The sequence below is a fragment of the Haliaeetus leucocephalus genome, unplaced genomic scaffold (assembly GCF_000737465.1).
Source record: "Haliaeetus leucocephalus isolate CR32 unplaced genomic scaffold, Haliaeetus_leucocephalus-4.0 Scaffold163, whole genome shotgun sequence".
Classification (NCBI taxonomy): Eukaryota; Metazoa; Chordata; class Aves; order Accipitriformes; family Accipitridae; genus Haliaeetus; species Haliaeetus leucocephalus.
This window is the reverse complement of record NW_010972599.1, coordinates 1,401,239-1,425,939: the sequence shown is the minus strand read 5'-3', so window position 1 is coordinate 1,425,939 and position 24,701 is coordinate 1,401,239. Positions and strand designations below refer to the sequence as shown.

At 39.9% G+C, this 24,701-nt stretch overlaps 1 protein-coding gene across 2 annotated transcripts in view; it reads left to right on the top strand.

Moving 5' to 3' along the window:
• Window positions 1-12,589: 12,589 nt before the first annotated feature.
• Window positions 12,590-24,701, top strand: part of GALNT13 (polypeptide N-acetylgalactosaminyltransferase 13) — a 135,602-nt gene continuing 123,490 nt past the window's right edge. For both annotated transcript variants that reach the window (XM_010563058.1, XM_010563057.1), the window contains exon 1: window positions 12,590-12,731. In XM_010563058.1, the coding sequence (XP_010561360.1) occupies window positions 12,590-12,731 (142 nt within the window). The remainder of the gene's footprint in view (window positions 12,732-24,701) is intronic.

Genomic DNA, 24,701 nt, shown 5'->3' with positions numbered 1-24,701 from the left:
AAAATGAGAATGGGCTGAGTATTTGTTTGGGTGCTCTTGGGTGACTGGAAATAGTAAGAGAAAAGATTAATGAGAGATTAAGACATGCTCAGAATTATGCAGAGGAAAGCAAGAGGCAGAGATTATTTTAACTGGTTGATGGCCACTGGACTTTGAGGAAGGAGATGAGGCCTTAAAGCTTGTATTGTTTTTCAATTAGTCTTTTTAATTTTCCTCTGTTGTGCCCTTGGTTGACAGCACATCTGATTACCGGTGGTCTTGATGTTCTGTGTTCATCAGTAAAACCATGCAAAGGTGCTAAGGCTAATGAGGACAGTTAAAATTAGTGTAACTTGAAAAGTGGTATACTTTAGATAATTTTTTAGCTAGGCCTGTTAGTACAAATGCTTTAGTGGTTGTGGTTTTGGGTTTTTTTTTTTTGTACATAAAAAGTGGGTTTGGATGGCATTAAACTGAGAGTCTGTAACATGGCATGAATTTGGCTTCCCCTGGGGTTAGTTTTTTGAGGTTTAGAAGTGACTGTTTCTTAGAATACTGCTTCAGTGAAAAAAAGCATGTGCTGTTATCTTCCTATCCTTGTGCTTGTACACAAGTGATTAGTGTTTGCAAGTTCCCGAAGATGAGTGTGCACTATCAGGAGATGCTGATGCTGGTAGAATAGGGTGGAAAGCCAGACTCACAGTCTCCTGTTTGACTGCAGATGAGCTTTTAGAAAATATGAGTGTAAACAACTGTGCCTTTCAGGCAGAAATGAAGACTGAAGGGGAGGACCTAAGCCTACCTGGTTCTGGGATTTATGTCTGTTAACACCTGCCTCCTGTCCACCCCAGAAAAAGCTATGATTCTTCCTGAATGTTCATGAAGAAGAGAGGTGATGTATCTGTTCTCACCATCTGTACCCCCAAGAACCCTATTCCTAGGGGAGAATAAGTTGTGAAAACATTCCGTACTAGCTGTAGCAAAAGCTTATGACCAGTTTATATTGGGGAATGTGCAGAATCGGGTTGAGTTACTCTCCTTCTAACATTAAGTACAGTTGTTTTGGGTTGAGGCAAAATATAGCAGAGAACTACCTAACCCCACTGTCAAATGACAGAAAAATTAAGGCCAAAGAAGAAAAGCAGAATCGCTTAGAATTAGGAAACTAGGAAACCTTGTAATATTTTTCTATGTAAGACACAATTCTAGTGGGTTTTGTACATTAGCAGGTGCGGTCAGGAGAACAGTTTTCCTGAAAATATGGGAGAAGTGAGTTCCCTTTGGCTGTACATTGCTTTTATGAACATAGGAAAATACGGTTTAGTTTCTTCTAAATCCAGTAGAGTGAGAGCTGTGCACTTTTATCAAACCTGCTTTCTTCAAAAACTTTGAGATGAATGAAAAAAAAAGAGGATTGGACAGCATATTCTACTACTTTTATGATGGTCAGTTTTAAGTTAGAGTAAGTGTGATGTGTCAACTGACTGATTGCCAAAAATGGCCTTTTTAGTATTCACAAACTTTGCTTTTTTCAAGACTGTTGTTCTGTTGGACTGAAAGAAGTGAGGGAGTTCTGATTTCCCAGCATTACAAATGAGGTCCTTTGGCCTTGGTATGTAGAAAAAAGAATCAACAGGTCGTTGTCTTCACAAAATAGGTGAAATACATGTCTTTCATTTATGTAGCCGCAGGTGTTCCTTGGCAGGTAAACCCTCCCAGCTCCTGTGAGCAGGAATGCTTTACGGTTGCTATTTGCTTGACTGATCTTCAGGTTCAAGTCAGTGACTACTGATGAGTATTGTGCTCCGACTCTTCTGTGCTAGGACTGCACAGTGCTAGGTGTGGGTTTATGCCATGGCCTTGACCCATACATGTACATCCAGTAGGTTACTACCCTTTTTGGTGATGTGGAGTAGTAAGGAGTTGCTCTTACAAACAGGACTTGTGTAGGAGACTGTCTTACAGAAGGCAGTGGTTATTTCTTTGGTGACACTCTGGTTCCAGCTGTTTAAAATTTTGTGTTTGTAGTATTATCTTCAGGCACAAATATCTTTGTCCGTTTGGTCAGCGGAATTGGTGCAATGTGAGTGTTTAGTTACTTGTCAGTGTTAGTGTAATGTTGATAATTAGTGTGTTGGCACGGCCGGGGTGGCTGGGCAGCTGGTCCTTATCTCTCCGTGGGATGTGTGGCGTCTGTGCTGGCAAGCCACATGTTTGTCAAAGGTTCGTGGGGAAATCCTCTGGTACATGGCTCTAGCTGCTTGGGCTGTGTTCTTCCTTGGATACTTGTCCTGTAGCTTTTCCCCTGGTCCTTGTGTCACTGCCTGGCTTGCTCCAGCATTTTGTTCTTGTTTGAAGAGCTAGAAAACTTGCTCTGGGTGGTATCTGTCAAGTCATCAATACCACTCAAGTACGTGTTACTTTTTAATTTCACTAGTATGTGGGAGAACACCCACCATCTGAGAACAGAATAAATATAGTCAGGTTAGTCTGCTAATTAGCTGTGAAGAGGTCGTGCAGCACCTTGCAAGGGGATACCTGCCTATCACCCTGTGGGGTGGTCAGTGTAGGTTAGAGAGGGGAGGTGCCAAGTCTGACTGTCGAGGCAAGGAGAAACCTGTGAGGCTGGTGACCAAAGTCATCCAGTTTGTTTTTATCTGTTACTAGATAGACTGCGCTTTGGGGGATGAATGTGGAAAAAGGAATGAGAGGAGGACCTTGCATTTTGTCTGTGAGCTTCCAAGACATTATAGCACCTGGGATTCTCTTCTGGTATTTGGGTATTGAGTTTATGTCCATATTCTTTTAGGTGGTGGGGTTTTTTTGGGGTTTTTTTTGTTTGTTTGGGTTTTTTTGTTGTTATTGTTGTTTGTTGTTGTTGTTGGCCTTTATGTTTTTGGTGCTTTGTGCCAACACATTGGTAGAAACAGCTTGGTTTAGTACAAGGGTAGTATCTGAAGGCATGGACTTTAAAGGAGGGAGTAAATTCTAAACAAATTTGACATCATTTGCAAGCTACGTGGCGTACAATGAGATGGCCCTGAACACAAAAACCTTTTCTTTTCTGGGTATTGGGGATGTGGTGCTTTGAGGTATCGATTCTGGGAGAAACTGGTGCTAGTCATTGCATGACTCTAGCCTGAACGAAGCAACGCAAAATAAAGGGTAGGCTTTTATTACAAAGAAGTTTGGTTAGATGAATTAATAAGTCTTTTCCACTTTAATTTCTGAGTCACGGAAATGCATTTTAAAATGAAGAATAGGTCTATTATTAAATGTCAAGCAGCCTATTTCAGGAAAAGAGAGAGGGGGAGAAACTAATTCTTAAAACACAAAACACTGGATAGCTCTAACGAGAGATACATGGGGTTTTTTTTTCCTTTTTTTTTTTTTCTCCTTCCCTCTTACTAAATGTGAAAGAGCTTCCTGTATTGATCTTGGAGATGGACAGTTCTAGCATTATAAGTTCTTCAGATAGCTGTACATGAATTAATAAACTGTTTATGGTATTAAATGATGATTTGTGGTTTTGGGAGAGTGTAGTATATATTAAGGTTTGGCTAGATCAATCTAGCCATAAGATTTTTGTAGGCAAAATATATTTTAAATGTGTTTATTTTAAAATTAAGGTATGCCTTAGAAAGATAGGGTTGCAAACCTTAATAGCTCTTAAAGCAAGCTTGCCTCTTCAGTTTTTTAATGATAATTGCTCTCGTAGCAACTCTGATAAATACAATTTATAATGCAATGTAACACATTTTACTGAAAGCTTAAGCAGTGGACTTTAGCTTGTTAAATCATATTCCATGATACCATGGTGCTAGGATGTGTGGATGCACTTATGTTTTAATAGAGTTTTGTCAGTTCACGCTGGCTAATTGCCATTCAGTGCAGTACTGCCTGCGTTGGACCCTGATTCAGCAGCAGAGATTGACAAAAATAATAATGCCAAATCTTTCTGTGACTGGCGCTTAAATATTGTTGTTGTCCGTTTTTACTCTGGCAGCTGCAGTGAATCACAGGAAAGCTACAAGGAACAGTCACATTCATCCTTTGATATATTAGAGGTAAAGGCTGGAAATCTTAGATTTCAGATGAGCTGAACTCTGGTCTGCCTTCCTTAGGTATGAAGAAGACATTTGTGATCACTCTTATTTCTGCTCGGGAATTTCTTCCAGCAAACTTCTTTCTGATCACTCTTCAGCTGACCTACCCATTTTTTGCAGAAGTCTGATCCAAATGGCTCTGACAGAGCAGATGTGTACTATAGATCAGTTCTGAAAGGCTGAAACACTACTTGACTGGAGGGTTTTATGGATGCTTTTACTACAGAGTTGCATTCATTTTTTAAAAATTAACTATTCTGCTACTATCATGAGCTCAGCGTTCATTAACTCGTACATCATTTGAGTGTCAAATCTTGCATTATAACAAGGATTTGTCAACAGCAGTAATTTAATGTCTGAATTAACTGGTTCATAAAATGATCTGCTATTCTTATATATAGTACTCTTGTGGTCAATATCGTAACAGTATCGATGGCCATCCTGAGGTTTCTATTTCTTTGCCTTTAGCCTAAATTCTTTCAAGTATGTATGAGAGGAACACTTGAAAGGCTGTGAATTGAGATGCTTACTAACATACAGAGATGTCAAACAGGATAAATTTCAGTGCTGACTGAGGTGTTAAGTTGCATACATTAAAAGAACGGTCTACATGACAAATAACAGATTCACTAGAAAATGCAGCATGCCTCAGTTAAATAATGAAAAAGCAGGAAATTACCAGTGGAGTCATAACAGTAATGTAACTCCATCCACTTACTCATCTTTCTAATGTGCCTGCCATCTGAAGGCTGTATACGGTAATGGATATGTACCCCAAAAGGTCAACCAAGGCAGTTTTCTGCCCACCCCCCCAAAAAATATTCCCCCCCCCCCCCCAATACTGTTAATTTAGAGGCGTGTAAAGGAAGAGAGGAGGAAGAGTTCTGTCTGCAATTTGGTGCTATGCAGAGATGTTGAGGAAATAGTTTCTGTGCAAATATGTAGCTGTATACGGTGATAATCAAACGTATACTATAAAACACCAGTACAAATAATGGATTATCAGGAATAGGCATTTTTGATTCTGCTTTTCAACTGTGAAGCATTGCACCCATGACATGTGCTACTTAACCGCAGTAAGAACCATGATGTGATTTGGAAACGCAGCTCTATCCCTTGTCCTCTGAGAAAGCAAGCCACCGTAGTGGCTGCACAGGTATTGCTGGGGCGTATTTTGCTGTCTTCTGTTCCTCTACTGCCATCATCAACCTGCCAGTTAAAGCTCTTCTAGCATAGAGCAAAACTTGTTTGAGCGTGTACTGACCAGGAGGCAGAAGCAGACCTCCTTTTCCTTCTCTGGCGAGACAGGCTTCAGGGTGCTGGTGGGATTCCTGGCTGTTTTGTTATCCAGCTAGGTACTGCCCAGTGCATCCCCTCCACTGCCTCCCGATCCCACGTAGCCGTCGGGTGCCGTCGGGCTCAGCTCCAGGGGAGGTTGAAGGAGCTGGGAACTACTCAGCAGCAGAAAAACCAAATCCCTTCCCCTCTCCGAGAGCAAGCCCCAGACCTCCCTGCAGTCTGGAAAGCCAGGCTGGTGTCATGAGTTACGCGTGCTGCATCTGGCGACCGATGGGAAACCGGGGAGCGGCTGGGCAGCGCTGGGGGCTTTTTGGCAGGGCCTGGTACCCAGGGGAGCAGCCCCCCCCCAGTTGCTAGGCAACCGCTGCCTGATGCTGTGCTGCGGCACACTGTGGATGCATGCAGATGTGGCCACATCTGGCAAAGGAAGGAGGTGTAGCGTTCTTCCTCACGTCCTGTGCACGTTCCTATAATACATGGTAGATCAAGCTGCATTTTTATCACACCCTAGCTCCTGTAGGCACTTCATTAAGCTTTTATGGCTAACATTAAGATCAATGTTGACTTGAAAAATGATGTTCAGCTCTATTATAGATTTTATTCCACAAGAAATTGACTGTTTTGTTTTGAAACAATACTTTCATAATAGTAATTTGCAGTTTGCATCCTTTCTTATCCAAGCATCAAGATATCATTAGTCAGTTTTGGTGTTCTTGGGAGTATAGATGGCTAACACAAGTCGCTTTGCACAGGTTGCAGTCTCACAGGTTCGGGAATCAGATTAAAGGTTAAAGTAGTTTTGATATTAGTTTGGAAGATGTAATCACAGTTCTAGGATGTAGATGGACTCTGGGACTCTAACTGTGCTTCTGTATTAAATCAGTAAAAGTGCTGAGTGATAAGTCTTTTGATTTTCTTTGGAGGAACTTTTGTAAACAGTTTATTTCTGTCTCACTCAAGGATTAGGACACTTAATTCTTATTGAGCCGTAAGAGTGGCAACAGATTAAAAGGCCATTGAAGGGTGTGCTCATACTGATTTACAGAAACTAGCCATCTGAAAATGTGTAGAGGTAAAATTCTATTAGGTTTCTTCTGAATGTAGTTTTTGCATGTAGTGCTTGAAGTGCTGCTGTGCTGGACTTCCTCTTACCCTCACCCCTGTGTTGCTGCAATTTACATCTCTTAAGTCCACAACACTGCCTGAAATTGCCACGAGTTTCGCTAGTAAAGTGTAAGGACAAAAAGCAGTTGGAGGAAACCATTGGTCTGTGAAACAGGTGGATGCTCCTTAAAGAAACCCAGATCAAGATAATCAACAGGCAGGTTACAAAATGCCATGTTCGGTGCTTCAAAACGGTGTTACTCTGGCTAGAAGCTTTCAGTTAACACCTTAGAAAAAATTTTTATGTGCAGCATATTTGCAGTTTTAATACTTTTAGTCCATTAAGTCACAAGACATTAAGATTATGCTTATTGCTTAACAGACCACTCTTTCACTTAGGCAGCTTTCATCTTTCTCTTTCTCTCTCTAGTGTAAGTTTTGGTAAGCATGCCCAGGGACAGACTGGAGCTGACTCTCGTGGGGTAGATGCTGATCCTGCTAGAGCAGTGTTGGAGGGGTGGGATGGCTTTGAGGGATCCAGGAAAGTGAGACGTAGGAACTGGTCCTTTTTCAGCACTGGTAAGGAAATACTGGCTCAAGAATTGGGGCTTTTGTTGAATCAATACACTAACATGGGCTACGTGTCAAACTTCGAAGGGTGTGACTCCAGGAACATCACTAGGGGAGCAAAACTGGTGAATGCTTTTCAAAGTCCTGGCCTCAGTCTGTGCTCCCATTGTTTCTACAGAGGGGATAATATTTTTTTTTTCTCTTACGGAGATATTGTGAAAGTGAATTAAAAGCTTTTGAAGCAACTGGATAGAGTAGTGATGAATGCCGTGGCTTTGAGCCCCTGAGAAAATTAAATATTGTTCATTCTGTGCATGGCTTGGCTGGTATGAAATAAATAGGGCATAGGGCCGTGTGGTGAGTTACAAGTAGAAATACTGAACAATTGCTTCATTTTACCAAATCTAATCTGCTATGTGCACTCGGTGGAAGTGGGCTTTGCAGAGGGGTAGTTGTTTTTTGTTGGGGTTTTGGTTTTTTTTTTTTTAGTACATGAGAAAGGCAAGTCAAGGTTTTGCAGCTATCTTTAATTCTGCCAGTTTTTCAGAGCTTGGATTTGAAACCTCCATAACATTCTCTTACCACAGCATTTTATTGTGGCAGTTTTAGGAAAGGCTGGCAATGCAGAGGATTTCTAAATTTGCATACTTATTGCCTATAACACTGCCAAACTGCAGTTTTTTGGGGCAGGAATTTCCCTCGCTGCTTTGCTGCTAGATACTGCTTTTAAATTAGCTTTATTCTTAGAAGTGGTAGCTTAAAACCCCAGCATGTTTGCCTTCGTCCTCTTCCTGAAAACCTTGTTACTCTATATTTTAGTAAAAAACCACTATTCTTTGCAAAGCTTCATCTCTTCTGAGGTCTGGAGGAGGGACTTTAGGTTGTAAGAATAGCTGACATGGCCAGAGATGGTGTTTGTGTTGAGAGGTTCCTTCCGCTCGTGGCTGTCGGTGACCAGACTATCTTGGCTGTCTGCATCCCACGTGCCAGCCATGCCTGCTCCAGGTTGTGGTGAGCCTGGGCAGAACTGTGGAAGGAGCCTGTTTATTTGAGTGCAGGCAGGAGGAGAGCCAGGCGAAGAGGGAGAAGTCTGAGCTGAGCGGAAGAGCCTGGCCCTTGGAGAGAAACAGGTATTTGGGGGCAAAGAGAGAATCACCTTCCTAGAAAAGGGGGCTGAGGGGTAGGGTTAGAAGGGGGAAAATGAGTGGAGAAGAGTGCTGAGGACCCTGACTGGCTGTTTGAAATAGCTGAATAAGGAAACATTAAAAAATGGTAACTGGTAACCTTGGGAAATGAGAGGAGAAGGAGAAGCCCAGTAAGAAAAGACTGCCTTTCCCTTGCGGCAGTGGTGGGACGGGAGAGCTGAAGATGGAGAAGGCTGGGAGGTAGTCTTAAGGAAAGGTGGGAAGGAAGGAGCAGAGTGGCAGAGGAGCCCCGGCTGGGAAACTGAACCCGGGGTGTGTGGGTGGAAAGGCTGGGTGGTGAGGGTGGCCGAATGCTGAAGTCTTGTGGGAAAATGTGGGTGACAAGGTCATAATGCGCGTGTGCTTTGGGAATTACCTTACGCTCCCCAGTTCTGGCTCTTTGTGGGTTGTGGTGGGTAGATTGGTTGGTTTGGGGTTTCTTTGAGTGCTTGAACTTTCAGTGGTCCTCTTATGTAGTGCTGATGTTTTCCTTGTGTGATAGGAATTGAGTGGTACAAGTTCAAACTGTGCTTTCATACCTGTAAGTGGCTTGCGCTCCAAGTGCAGAGTAAGCAGGTCAGTGGTGTCTGTTCTTGGGAGGAAGATGGAGAAAATGTTCAGCATGATTCTTATTATTAGCCACAAGTCTTTGCTTAAGTTTCTTATTTACTGCTAAGAAAGCTTGGAAAGGCAGCCAAAGGCATGCTGCTGTTTTAGTTTTGTTTGTTTTTTGTATTTGCAGCCCTTGTATCTAGTTCTTGATTTAAACCCTTAGATTTATTTTTTTATTTAAGACATGTTAATTAAATTATCTCTTAAAGAATTGTGATATAAAGCATTTATGGGCACTGAAAAGCATTCAAAATCCACAAGTGTATTGACAGAAACATGGGGCTTTCGGCAGAAGTGTCGCAAGATCGGTGTGAGGTGGTCTGGACCATCACTGAATTTTTTTTTTCTTAGGTATTTTGTGTTATCTCAAATTGGAGGAGAGCCTTGCTCCTATTTGCCTAGTCCTAGCTTTCAATATATTTTTTTTCTTTTATTTCCGGTACTTGCTGAAAAATGCTATCTTGGCTAGTTAAAATGATTGTGAATTTTTTGTGCAAATATGAAGTTCAGGGAAGGGGAAAAAAGGGAGAGGGGAGATACTTCCATCTTGAAACAGAGCTACGTTAAAAAAAATAAATTCCAAACGATGAACTTTCATTTTATTAAAAAAACCCATTCTGTCTGAAACTCTTTTTTTCAAATTCAACTCAAGCACTTGATTGAAGAAAAAAAGATCAGCTAGCCTGTCTTGGTGATTTCTGTGTATCCACTGGGAATTCAATATGCATGGATTTTTGCTTTATTTTATTTGTTCAAATAAACCTTTATTGAAACAGAAGCTAATTTGAGGGTTGTTTGCAGTGAGGTTGGGTGGAGCCCGGGAGATCTTGGGCGTGTGTGGGAGCAGTTTAAACTGAGCAGCGCCTGAATGGTTACGGATGGTACCCGGTTCTGGTTTCCACCTGGCTGCAGGTATGCCCAGAGAAGGGGCAGAGCTGGCCAGCCCTGCCCGGGACTGGAGCAGAGTGGGTGGCTTTCAGCAGAAAACCAGGCAGAAAACAAGTGGTCGCCCTTCAGCCATTTGATCTTAATTCCTCACCCCACATGAAGGAAACATGGAGTTCCAGCAGGTACCCCAAGGAGCGAGCCACCTCATCAGTGGGGCACCCGCTGGATTCAGCGGTGGGACTGAGCCTCCGCCGTGTGTCTTTGAAAGCTCCCTCCACCCCAAATAGATAGCTCTTGTAGCATGAATTTGAAACTTGCGTTCCAAGAAAAAAAAGGAGTCCCCCCAGCTGCCTCATACTTACCCACAGGTATTTATGTGTACGTTTGCAGAGTAACCGGCTGGGACTGTATAGGCTGCCAAGTTACAGTATCTGCCAGTGTTTTTTCTCTGTGTAATGAAATACTTTATTTAATTTCCTCCTTTAAAAAAACAGTACTTATAGGACGCAAAAAGTAGGAGTGGTTCTTTGCCACTAGTAATGCTCACTTTTGTAGCAAAGCAACCCAGGACTAGATTAATGGTTAGAGCTTGAGGCCAAAGGCATTTCGCAGCAGGCTGCACTGCCTGTCCCCCATATTGAGATGCTGTGTACACGGGAGTGGAAGTACCCTGAATTAGCTAGACTTTAAAAGATTAAAGCGGGGTTTATTTTTTTTAAGAAAGGGGAGGAATATTGAATCTAAATGTTAACTATCGTAAAAAAGAAGTTTGCCATCATTGCTGCTAACTTTATAATAGCCTGTTGCACCACCTTTATTCAAACCCCCGAAAGCTGCACAGCTAGCTAATGCATTGTAGCAGACTGCAGTGGCTTCTGTACAGACTATTTGTTTAAAAACTGCACAGCATTGGGAATAGAAGTTTTTTCCAATTGCCCATCGATGACTGCTGCACTTCTGAGGATTACTCGCTTATGTTGAAACAAGAGGTGCTGAAGAAAAAAATTCTTCTGTATTATTAAGAGCTTGGGGAGGAAGTGCCTTTGTATCTCAGCTGGTGCTGAACAAATCACTATTCTGCTCAACACTACAAAAGCCAATTGCAGCCACCATGGTGACAGACTGCGTGGGGAGGGTTAACACTTCAGCTGTTTTCTCTCTCTGTTTTCTAACGAAGATCTCTGTTAATTTGTTTTTTCTTTGTAATTTTCTTCCTATAATTAAACTGTTCCTGTTGACTAGCATGAAAATGAATTGTGCTAACCTGAAACACGTATTCCTGAGCCCTTGAAATTTTAAATCAGCTGGCTGTGAATCACTTCAGCAAGAAAAAGAGCTATTGGTTGTGTTTATATTTAAGACAGATGGAAAACTTTATTAATGATTACATAGTAAAATAGCCCTTCGAGCATAATTTGAAAAACTGTATTTAAATCATTCCATCTCTTCCATCTCATTGTTCAAATGAACCGTAATTAAAATGTAATGTGAATTTCTTGTATTTTGGAAGTATTTAAAATGAAAATGACCTGTTACAGAAGCTCCATCAGCGCTGTTTTTCACCTGGTATGCTGTTGTTTAAAGAAGATAAACTGGACTAGTTCTCGGATTCCTGTCTCCCTGTGTGCTGTGGGAGTTGATGTGACTGTGTGCTCCTTGGGGAGATCGCTTTGGGAGGGACAGAAATACATTTTACTAGAAAGTAATGTGGCAGGGCGAGGTAGTGTGGCAAGAGTGCGATGGTGTGTAAAGAGAGCTGGGCCAGGAGTGAGTTAAACCAGGGAAGTTAACAGTTGTGATACTGCTGGATTGAAAAGCTGAGGGTGTTTTTTCAGAGCTAAGATAGAAAAGGGTTATATATAAAATTACATCTAATTAACATAGGTAGGTTAAAGTGTGGACAAAATTTATGAGAGCTTTTTTTAATTATAAGAAGCTTCTTTATGTTCTAGAAAAGACAGTCGAGTGATAAGGACTTTCTTCTGTTTGCTTTCTTTTATAGGCACTTGGAAAGTTATCCAGCAGTTCAGTACTAAGTGCTTTGGGAGCATGGCCGAAGCAGAACTCCCAACCTTGACATGGAATGCAGCTTATAATGGTAAGTGTAAGGTTTTAAGTACAGTCATCTAACTTACAAATCTGTGTTGAGAGTGGACATGGAGGCCCTCACACTTCGCTTTTGTTGACGAAACTTACTGTTGCAGGCAAGAGCCTAAATATGTAGGTGAGTGGCTGCAGCGTTCTTTTGCAAGGCATCTTTGGTGGTAGTAAGATGGTGTTCAAAATCTTTCTGCAAGATAAAAATTAATTTGCTTTTAGTGTTCAAAGGCCATATTTGAAATAGCATTGTGAACACATTATTTGAGAAAAATGAAAATTGCAGTTTTCTTCTTTCTGTTAATATATGACTAATGTTCAATAAAATGATGATTATTGGTTAGAACTGTCTGTTGGCACTGCTTTGTTGTCTTTTTGTGTACTCTTTATTAAAATCTGTTACATTGCATGAAAGGTGTATATATATTGCATGTGTTTCTAAATGAAGGTAAGTTACGTAGACTGTCCATGTCATATGCAGGTCCAAATGGTTGGTATTCATAGAATGGTACAAAACAGAAAGTACCTGCATATATAGAAAGAAACAGGTACTTTAAACCTCTCCACACTGCACTTTCCTTTACATTTTTCAGTTCAAACTGTGTGTACTTGTTAGCTAATTCAGGCGTGTTTTTGCTTGCAGTGGGATGCTTGTCTTTGCTTCCATGTTGGATTTGAACTGTGGGAGTTTGATACATCTCAGCAACTGCTGTCTTTCCTCAGCATTTGAGCTAGATACCAAGTAAAGCAATGAGGAGATTTGTTTACTGCAAGGTGGTTCTAGCCACTTCTCTCATGTGGGTGCTTGTGGACGTCTTTTTACTTCTGTACTTCAGTGAATGTAATAAATGTGATGACAAGAAAGAGAGGTCTCTGCTGCCTGCTCTGAGGGGTAAGTGCCAAGTCTAAGCTATCTTTGAAGGTCACGGATATTATTTTTTTGTTAAGTATTTGGCCTCATATATGTTTCTCTGTACTTTCTAAATTATTTTTCCAATTCAAACAGACGAAATACCAGGAGCTGAAGTACTTTGTTTCTGTAGTGCTTTAGTGGTTTCTGAATTAGTTTCAGTTATCTTAGTGTTTGACCTTTGCCATAACAAAGCCTGAGTCTTGTGTGTTTTCTTCGGTGAAACTAATATAAATGTCTTCAATATGTGGAAGAGAAAACCGAAGTAACCATTTTAAGAACCTTTTTTATCAGAAGTCATTTGACCTACAAGAGAATTGATGCTCTATGATTCTTTTTTCATTTGTGAAACAAACGTACTTGTAAGCTTGCTTTTGAACTCGTAACTCTGGCTGAAACAATCACTTTAAAAGATACTTAGATTCCCTCTACCATTTGAAAACGTTGGGATCAAGTCTGAAATGCAGATGGAGCAGAGATTCTCGTCTCACTCCAAATATTTTTAGCAATGTAATTTACTAAAGGGGAGTTCATGAAAACTGAACCTTGACAGAAGCTACAAGTTTTCAAGTTCATAATTGCTAATTTCCAGAGCAGTCATTCACAGCACAGATCGTGTGCTTCTGTGCATCCAAAAGACACAAGTACTTGCAGTTTAGTGTTGCAGTGAACTTGAAAGTAACCCGAGAAGCTGTGATGTTGACTCCCGAATGGAGTTAAGACTGTAAATCTGTGGGAAATTCACAAGAAGAGGAAGTAGAAATTTATGAAATATAGGTGTTTGTTTTTCCTTGTAAACTAGCATCCTATTCTTAAGAAGTTTAGATTCAGCATATGGAAGAAGGAAGATACTTTGAATTCCTGATAGGATTGGAACAAGATTAATTAGAACTAGTGCAGCTGCTTTTGTAACATGTTTACTGTTCACAATAGACAAAAATTGTCTGATGCTCTTCCTCTCTTCGTAAATACGTATGTATGTTACACTACTGATCCTCAGCTTTGTCCACAGGATAAACCATTGTCATCCTTTTAAAAGTACTTTGGGGTTATGGTTCAGTTGAGTTGATAACTTTGCAATCATTTGAAATAAAAATACCATTCAGTAATGAGTTTGTCACATGGCAGTCCTTACTCAAAATGTATTTGGAAGATTTCACTTCCAATCATATAAATAGCTACATGGTATTAAAAATAATAAAAAAATCAGTTACTTTTCCAAATGAAAAGGATATTGCTTGTTGTCATAGTTTGTTTGTTTTTTTTTCCCTGTGTAATTGAATTACTGTGTTTTTAAACAAATATTAGGCAAGAACCTGGCATATTGTGAATAAAACAACCCATTTTACCTGTAGTGTCAGCTGCAGAAAAATGATCATAGATTGTTGTTGAAGTATGCGTTGGAATTTTCTCAAAATTGATTACATTTTGTGACATGTCTTTAATCGGTTGCATTTTTTGCTATGTAATTGGATAATTTGTAAAGAAAAATATTAAATATTAGAATGATAGATTTTATTTGAACATTAACAACTTGTAAGTCAGTCTAGGCTAAAAAAAAAAATTGCATAAACACATATCCCTGCCACTACCACTCAAATTTAGATGAAAATGTCTGGAACTTGCAAGTATGAGTTCACCTTTTTGACACTTTTTTTTGTCAGTGCAATACTATGCAATACTTGACTTTTATTTTGAAGTACTCTGTTGCATTTGACTACTTGAAATGACTTTTTTTTTATGTTCAACTTACTGAATTCTACATGCTCTGCCTGTTATAAAAAGGTGAGGTTTCTGCACAGGAATTCTAAAAGCAACACTGTTTCTTCTTGCTCTCAGTTCTGAGAAAAAATATATATTGAACATATAACCCTATTTCTATTTTAATGCCTGGTAAAAGAAATATTCAGTGTGATACTATAATATGCATATTCTACCTGATCCTGGAAGAATATTTGGTTATAATACCTCTTACAAAATTTTGAAAGTATATACAATGTTTGGGGACACTAGCACAGTTTTATTGGAAATTGATTACATGTCTTTTTTGTGAGATTACTGAAATTCTAGAAGGCTTCTGCCACAAAGGAACAAAATGAGAAAAAGCAGAGTTAATCTACTTTATCCTTAAGGTTTTGATCAGTTGTTTAAAAGGGGGAAGGAAAAAAAAAAAAGCCAGTACTGTAGAATTTAATAACATATCCTTCATTCATACCTCTACTCTGCTTGGTGACATACGGACTTAAATTACAACAATTCCAGTAAACAAGAATCACTGAACATTCTCATTTAAAAGATTTTGGTTTTATGAAAACATTGTTTAGTAGATGAGGGCTGTTAATTCACTAACAACAACTTGTGTAAATAATTGCAACAAACCCACTTTTTCTCATTGGCAGTTACTATTGAAGGTTTGATAACTTAGTATGTAGTTTGTGGGGTTTTGCGTCAGTATATCCACAGACTTGAAATACTATACAGACTGTTCCAAATAAGTGTGGATATTCTTGAATGAAACTTATATTCCAGGCCACTAAATTCAAAGTTAATTTGTCTGACTTTTGGGTTTTTCCAATGTCCGAAATATTTCTTGTTATATTAGATAGTCATATGTAATCTAATAGTATTGCTATGTCAGTATGCGTTTTTGAAAATAAAAAAAATCCAGAGTAATTTTTCACTTTGTTATGGAGATTTAGCAAAATGTCTTAATTTATTTCTGCTGAAATTATGTGTACTCTGCTGGAGTAATTGGAAATGTTTTTTTAAACTTCTGTAGCTTCCAATCCAGCAGACTACTAAAACCTCTTTACAGTAAGTGCCATGAGCTATTATGATGGAAATGAAGCGTAGTGCTGTTTTTCTGCTGCAAAGTACCTGCATGGGTACCATCACCTTTGTCTTATTAATAGTGCATTTGTCAGTCTCTGAATACCTCTAATTGAGAATGCAGATTATCTGTAAACATAAAAAGGAACATAATTACAGTATTTCCACAAGGATATTAAAAAAGACACAACAAGAATTAATATACTAATAGAAATTTAAATTGGACACAGTAATCCAGTATTTGAAGTCACTTAATCCATCACCCTCGTCATTAATTTGAGAGGAAAGATTCTGCTTACGTAGAATGGTGTGTTTAGAGGCGAAAGAGGTAAACTTTCCATGCCTTTTTCAGTCCTAATTGATTCATAAAAACATCTTTACAGTAGATGTTGAACTGTAAGCAGTGACAGTCCATAGACTGGAACACAGCTGTCAGAAATCCCCCTCTGATGTCTCGCTGTACATCTTTAAGTATACAAGTGACAGGTACAAAAGCTGAGTGTTACAAAAATGAGCTGTCACTGAGCTGGGTCAGTGGTATTGCTTAACAACTTGCAAGTGTTATCCTAATCAACCCTGAGCTGGCTTTCAGTCAAGTCATCTTTACTTGCATCTGTTTTTTTGCCACTATTGAAAGAAGCAACATTTATTTCTTCAACTTACTTCCTACTTTGGAAGAAAATTAATATTGGACAGCCTTTCATTAGTGTCTGTTTATCAGTGGCATATGCAGAAACTGTGAAAATATCCTATCAGCAGGTCAGCGGTTCTGCTTCCCCTTTGTGTAGGGCCCACACCCAGAGGGCTGAGTTATGTCACTGCCGCTTTCTCCTAACACTTTAGTGTAGGTGTTTGAATATACCTCAGGGTGCCTAGCACAGTATTGTTTGGGCAACATTGTCTGATAAATCTTGAGGAGGTGATGGAGGAGTAAGTTCCCAGGATGTGTGTCAAATAGACTATGGGGAAGCACTTTTGAGAGCAATCAATGACATAGAAACAGGATTGCAGTCCCTTCCTGTTCCTGGAGACTCCTTGTGTCTTAGAGCAAGCTGCTCAAAAGCATAGGGATTTCCCTGGAAACTCAGGTTTTACCTTGAGTTTCAGGAAGTTTAGAGTAGGTCTGACCATGCCCAAACCATTTCAGAAGAGCTGTAAGAGAGGTATAGGTTTTATGGAGACCATCGCATTAAGTAGAAGCTGGGTATGGCTTCTCCCCAGATGGAAATAAAATGCATATTGTGTAGTGGAAAAGGGGACAGGGCAGCACTTAGCAGTGCTCCTGATAGGAGAGAGCAGTCTGGGGAGAGGGTCCTCTCTTCTCCTTCCTCTCTGTGTGGCCCTTCCCACAAAAGCAGGAGCCAAAGCTGACTTATGGATTTAAAACATGGAGAGCCAAGGTGCAGCAGTCAGCAGTTTGCTTAGACAGGGCTTTGAAGGGAAGAAGCAAGCTGGCAAGTCCAAGAAAAGCCAGACATCTATAACGTTTACCCTGCAGGGTGCGTGCATGAGGACTTTGGCAACATGGCACTGGGTAAACTGATGGGAGGCACAGCACAGCCATCATTTAGTTTCTGAAGTTTTTGGGTATTCACGGTGTATTGTATTGCCTCTTGAAGGACCCTTACTGCAACCTGAGCCGGTTGTGGATTCAGCATCATGCGGGAGAAAATAGTGCTTGGTTTGTCAGATGTTCTGACTCGCCTTGGGCTCTTCTGCTCCATGTTGGTGCAGTATGTATTTCTTGTTTGGCTTCCAGCTAAGTATTGTACAACTCAGTCATGTTCAGTGCTAGTATTAATGACAACTGTTTCAAACATTGCTCAAGGACAGGTCTGTTTCTTTTGGAAAAGGTGGTTCTCAAGGTCTGCCTGCGTGGGACTGTATCTAGTCTTGTTCAGAGTACATGGGAGTGAATGGGCGAAATGACAGATGAGCGGAAAGGTAGCTGCCCAAGGAAGAGATTGCAGAAGCAATCTTTCTCATGTTGTGAACTAATCATGTTCAATCTAATGTTCCTAGCAAATGGTTCTTCTGAAACATACAATACTCGCAGCTGTCGGGACGGGATGCTTTCAGGTCTGCTTGAAGAAACAGTCTTATTTTTATTAAAAGCAGAAGTCTTTTTTTATGTGCAAACTAGAAGTCAGTTTACTCAGCACAGTGAGCTGACAATGAAGGAGATGTTTAAAGCATACGGGAATGCTATTAAATTCCAAGATGTGAGGTAAAAAGGGAACTTATGAAGAAGGTATGGTATGTAAAAGCTGAAGCCATGGTCCTTTTATTTAAAAAGTAGCTTGAGCTTTCTCTTTATTGCTTCCGTTTTCTTCCAGCAACTTCGTGACTGTAAATACTTTCTTATTAACTCTGGAAGTCTTGTTCTCCGAACATACAAATGAAGTGCTTTTGAACAAATATTGAGTGCGTACTCCTAAAAAGCTGAGAGAAGGGTTTTACATCTTGAAACAAATCCACAAATTGTGTATATTACTGCAGCTGTAGATATTTGCCTATATACATCATAATAAAGCCAGCTGCCACCAAGGACCTCATAACGTGTCTAATAAGATGGCCTAAACATTGCAAGGCCAGCACTTTTTGGAAAAAAAAAGCAGGCATCTGCAGGTGACCAGTGAGAATCTCTCAGCAGAGCTGTCTGTCCCAGAAGACCCTACTTCTCATCTGCGTTCTGCTGTCACGTGGATGTGCATTACTTTCTGATAAACTGCACCTGCTGGGTCTTGCTGCTGTACTAAAAAAGCTACAGACCATTCCTAAGCCAAGGCAATTTGACAGCCCGGCATCTTATCAATTAAGCTTTGTTTTAATTTTCCACTAATTAGGGTAATTCTGAATGCCCACAAGACCTCTTTCATGGTTACTCTAGCCTCCTCCTTACTGCAGCTCCTTACTGTGAACCAAATGAAGACTATCAGCCCTTTGGGTTAGGTGCTGTGAGATGACTAAAAGCTCCCCAGCCTGGTTGGAACCAGGGGGCAGGGACCAGGCAGTGTGTGTCAGCAAAGCGGTCGGGGTCGAAGGTGCAGCTTTGATCGTTAAGCTGCTTTTGGTAGGAGGAGGAACATAACTCCAAAAAATGGAAGGACTTCATCTCTTTTGATTCGTTTGGCTATATGCATGGCCTTCCATCCATAATCTCAAGCACTCTTAGAGAATCATACCACCCCCCCAAGTTTCTGTCATGCCAGGAGGGTGTGTGGTTTATTGTGCCTGGTGCAGCAGTTGAGAGAGGGAGGATCTTAATTTGTTTCTAGGCATCTTGTTGGGAAGAACACGTCCTGGAATCCAAGAGAGGTTTTGTGCATTTCTTTTAGTGTTTTTCCATCATTCATGGTATAGGAATTTGAAATGGAAAAGGACTTTACTGCAGAAGAACCTCTAATCTTTAATTTCAAGTTTAAATACGTTAGTTAAATTTAGTGTTTTCTGTTTGGAAAGCTGTATTTGAAGACAGTTGTTGTTAGCAGTTTTCTGCCCAGATTAAGAGTAAAATATGTAGTGAGCCTGGGGGAAGTAAAATATTTCTCTCTAAATAATAAAATGGGAAGCATGTGCCATGAGTGAAACAGTAATTGTGAAGAAAGTGTGATTAATTAAAATGAGTGTATATGAGTAATGAGATGAAATTGTAATTTTGAGTGCTTGTGTTTGCAACGTGAATAATGCTTTTAACGCAGCTTTGTAATGTCATTGTATGTTTTGGATTTTCATGAAGTGGTGACAAATCTTTAAGGTTATTTTGGTGTCTAATGCTTTTATGCAGTTTTTTTGCTTCTGTGTTGTCAACTATGTTCTCAAGTGCTACAAAAAGGGATTTGTCATGAAATCAGTAATCACTAAAATGCTATATTGAAGAAAACTCACTATAAGAGGAAGGTTCATTTATTCAAATCCTGTAATGTGTTTATATATTTTTTTAAAGAGAAAAGGTCTGTATTATGATCATAGAAAGCAAGTGAATGAAACATTTGGATGCTGTAATAAAAGTTTGGGGTTATGGCCAAGTTTAGAAAATAAGGCATTCATTTTGGTGGTTTCCATAGTAACATGTTTATCTGTCAGATTACTGTATGCATTGGACTGTCTGCAATAACAATGGTAGCAAATATTTTTAATAGCATATCATAAAGATTTAATAGATGGATGGATGAGTATGTACATTGTACTGAAATCGTGTCACAAATTTGTTGACAAATAAAATTTAAAGTGCTGATTTGGATATTGTGACAACACATTAAGTTATTTATAGATTTTCATTACACAGTTCAAGAAAAAAGCATTTCTGAAGCTTGAGGGAAAAACTAGCATAGCAGACGGTTTTTTCTGATTGCAAACTTAAAAAAAATAATAAATGGAGGCTGTCTTACTGAGAGATGTGGTGCTCACTGGTTTGAATGTACAAGCTCCAGCCAGAAAATGTCATGTTTTCTAGCACACTGTGGACTCCCATCTGAGGATGAATTGACAGATATTTCTTACTGTAGCAATATTGTTTCATAACTTCCTGTTAACTTTTATTGTTAGGTATTTTAAATACTAGACATTAGAAGAATGACTGCCAAGCTGTTTTGGCAGAAGTTTCTGACTGCTCTTCCAGGTCTGCAGGTCCCCTGGCTCCTGGATGAGATAGGTGATTCCCAAGCTTGCTCCATGCCATGTGGATGGTTATGGTTGCAATACTGGAGGCTGGTTATGCTTCCCATCTGTACTGCTTTTAGGAAAGGCCAGCACTATTAGAAGAAAGAGGAGCATGTATTTCTCAGTGCCATAACCAGGAAACAGCTCCTGCTTCTGGCACTGAGAAATACATGGATTGATCCTCAAGGGATCCAGTTTAAAAAAGAAATCCACAAAAAACAGAAAACAAAAACTACCACCATCACCCCTCCAAACAAAACATGGGATTATTTGATTAAATTGTTGTACATGATCATCCTGACATCCAGAAAGTGTTGTTGATTATTATGCACAGTACTTTGCCATAAAAGTAGAGTAGGAAGGGAATGATGTTCTCCCAAGTGTCTGAGCTCCCATGGAAGTCTTGATTGCACAAAGTATAATTTTCACATTTTTGTGTTGTGTTCCTAATTATTTTTGTACAGATATGGTTTAACTCAAGTTTTATTATTGAGAGTTTTTAACCTAAGAAATACTCAATGAAAAAAATCTGAATAATGATGTAAGAGTGAACTTGTACAGTGTATATATATGTATCATACACTACCCACAGTATCACGTGTATATACTTACAGTGTACGCATGCTTAAGCTATAGAAGTTGCTCAAGCCAGAAATCTAGTGAAAGTTCTGCCCTCTCACTCATCCTTCCTTCTCTCCCACCCAATGAGAGGTTCTGTATGACCAGAAAAGTTAATGATTTTTTTTCCATTGCTTTTATACTGCGTAAGAATTTAGTGTAACAACTTTACTAAAAATTTGGCAAGGGGTAAAAAAATGTCATTGCTTAGGTATGCAGTGTTTTGAAATATTGTTAGTGTTTCTGTGGTTAAAATGAAGTAAAATCTATACCTTTCCAAATAATAGGAAAATCTCCCAATTAAAGATTGGTGGGAATGAACAATATTACCTTTATTATACTTCACTGACATTCATAATATCTTCCTTATCTTCAGCATTTATCTACTAAACACGTGTTGTGTTAGAAACCAACATGAAAATCTTCAGTGCTATTGTGGAAAACTTTTGACTTCTTAACAAGTGTGAAGCATACTGTGCTTGTTCTAAAAAGCAGATACAATTAAAAATTTCAGGTTTGCAGTGTGAAAACGTATTTCAGCATTTTTGTATATCACAAAGTCCTTCTGTAGTATCTTAATGGTGTCCAATCTTCTGAGCTGAATTGTGATTTGAGTTTCAGTGTACAAATATCTAGGAGAATTGTTTAGTGGATATTGAAAACTGCACTCTTAGCTTGTTGACAGTAAACACAGAAATACTAGAAGATGTCAGAAGTACTTTCCGTCTGTAGTAGCTGACAGAAAAATGACATGGTAGTGACAAAATTGAGACTATGTTCTCCCTTGCTGCCAGAAGTTGCGTAACTCTAGAGTAGTATGTGGTAGGACTGCATTTTAAAGCTATCTAGAAACTTGCAGTTGTCAGTCCCTGGATTATTTGTTGGAAAGTGATTTTTTTTTTCTTTTTTTTTTTCCCCTGATACATTAATGGTTTTATAATGATTCTTTTTAGCTCTTTGATTGATGTTTCGGAATTAATTCGTGATGTGAAAAGCTTGCATGCGTCTATCCTGTATCCTAAAGGTATGAATAAAATATTGTTAATTTTACATAACACTTCAAACTTTAAGTGAGAAGGGTATAAACTCTTGGGCTTTTTGGCTTGCTTACTTTTGCTTTTTCTCTTGAATGTTCCACACTGTTTTGAAATGTAAAAACTGTGTCACATTGATAATATTATCCCTGGTATCCAAGTACTTTACAGCTGTCCTCATAAAGCCTATTTAGAATTTTCCTTGTGGCAGGTGCCCTGGGTATAAGAGGACTGCCCTAGCTCATCTGAGCTTTGTTAGCAGGTATAGCTTATCGGGTTGTACTGTTTGTTATTCCTTTACATTTATCTCACTGTTCTTCTGTGTTCTCAGTTAAGCTTTTCATGTTTTTGTTTCATTGCTTCAAGAAGGCATGTTTGTCAAGGTGGAGCTCATGAATGAAGTGTAGGCATAGATATGTCTTGCTGGTTGGGGCTGCATATATTTAATAAATGTATGTATTTTTCCAGTAACAGCTTAAATTTTTATTTCGAACAGTAAAAAAGATAAATAGTTTTCATGTAAATGGTGACAATTTGTTTTCCCTGATTGATAAGTATTAGTGGGTTTAATGATGTAGGTATAATATAAAATCTTAAGTAAAAAACCAGAAACCTGTAAAAAATTGAAAATACTTAAAGGGAAATGATCTTACTGCTAGTTGAATATGCAAGGCAGGCAGGAAAATGTACCATCTTTTCTAGAAATAGATACTTTGCACTTGACAATTTTTATTTGAGAGATAGCCAGTTTAAAATGATGAGTGGCTGAGGATGCTTGTGACTACATGGTGTATACATGTGCATGTGTGCATTATAGGAGTGGTTTGATTTCACATTTTAACTAATACTTTTCTCAATAACAGTTATTCTGATAGCTAGATGTGTAAAATTGTTTGTATTGTAAGGCAGAAGAAAGAAGGTGGTCTTCTAGCTGTGTTGAGAAACTTCAAGTCATTCTTATCAGGATTAACAGAAACACAGAATTTTAGAAGATCTGTTTTTCTTTGGCAATGGCAGAATACGCTCTCCAGCTGCTTTGAAGGTTTTTAGGTTTTCTGTTTTACTTTTTATGTTCAACAGATGAATCATAAGATTACTGGAAATTCTTCTCAGGCACTATCTTTTCTTTTTGCAAAGTACCTGTTACCATTTAGACCTACTTGCTTGCAAAATTTATTGACAATCAATACCTCAGGAGAAAACAGTTTTATGAAAACTAAGAAGGATTCATGAAAACCTCATGTATTTCCATCATCAGAAGCTTTTATAGTGGATATTGTCTAAAAATTATGACTCCTTTCTTGTTATTGATGCCACACTTCCCGACCGTGAATGAAGCTTCATTGATTTCAGGGAAGCTCTACAAATAGTGTCAATGTACACAAGTTCGTTTGCAAGGATTGAGCCTTAAAAATGTGAAGGTCAGACTGCCATCAGCCCTTCTTAATCCCATTTTAAATAATCTTTAAATTGTTCTACGAATTACACAGTATATTTCATGAAATCATAGAATGGTTTGGGTTGGAAGGGATCTTAAAGATCATCTAGTTCCACCCCCCCCGCCATGGGCAGGGACATCTTCCATTAGACCACGTTGCTCAAAGCCTCATCCAGCCTGACCTTGAACGCTTCCAGGGATGGGGCATCCACAGCCTCTCTGGGCAACCTGTGCCAGTGCCTCACCACCCTCACAGTAAAGAATTCCTTCCTTACACCCAATCTAAATCTACCCTCTTTCAGTTTAAAACCTTTACCACTTGTCCTCTCACTACCTGCCCTTGTAAAAAGTCCCTCTCCACGTTTCGTGTAGCCCCCCTTTAGGTACTGGCAGGCTGCTATAAGGTCAGAGCCCAGAGCCTTTTCTTCTCCAGGCTGAACAACCCCAACTCTCTCAGCCTGTCTTCATAGGAGAGGTGCTCCAGTCCTCTAGTCATCTTCGTGGCCCTCCTCTGGACCCACTCGAGCAGGCCCCCATCCTTCTTATGTTGGGGGCCCCAGAGCTGAACGCAGTACTGCAGGTGGGCTCTCACCAGAGCGGAGTAGAGGGACAGAATCCCCTCCCTTGACCTGCTGGTCGTGCTTCTTTTGGTGCAGCCCAGGATATGGTCGGCTTTCTGGGCTGCAGGTGCACATCACCAGGTCATGCTGAGGTTCTCGTCAACCAACAGCCCCAAGTCCTCCTCTTCAGGGCTGCTCTTGCTCCATTCTCCACACAGCCTGTATTTGGGCTTGGGATTGTCCTGACCCATGTGCAGGACCTTGCACTTGGCCTTGTTGACCTTCATGAGGTTTGCACGGGCCCACCTCTCCAGCCTGTCAAGGTCCCTCTGAGTGGGATCCCTTCCCTCCAGCGTGTCGACCGCACCACACAGCTTGGTGTTGTCAGCAAACTTGCTGAGGTTGCACTTGATCTGACTGTCCATGTTGCCGACAAAGATGTTAAACAGTGCCGGTCTCAATACCGACCCCTGAGGAACGCCACTTGTCACTGGTGTCTACTCAGACCTTGAGCCTTTGACTGCAACTCTGAGTGCGACCATCCAGCCAATTCCTTATCCACTGAGTGGTCCACCCGTCAAATCCATGTCTTTCCAATTTAGAGACAAGGATGTCGTGCAGGACAGTGTCAAATGCTTTGCACAAGTCCAGGTAGATGATGTCTGTTGCTCTTCCCTTATCCACCAACACTGTAACCCCATTGTAGAAGGCTTCCAACTTTGTCAGGGATGATTTGTCCTTACTGAAGCCATGTTGGCTGTCACCAATCACCTTATTTTCCTGTGCCTTAGCATAGTTTCCAGGAGGATCT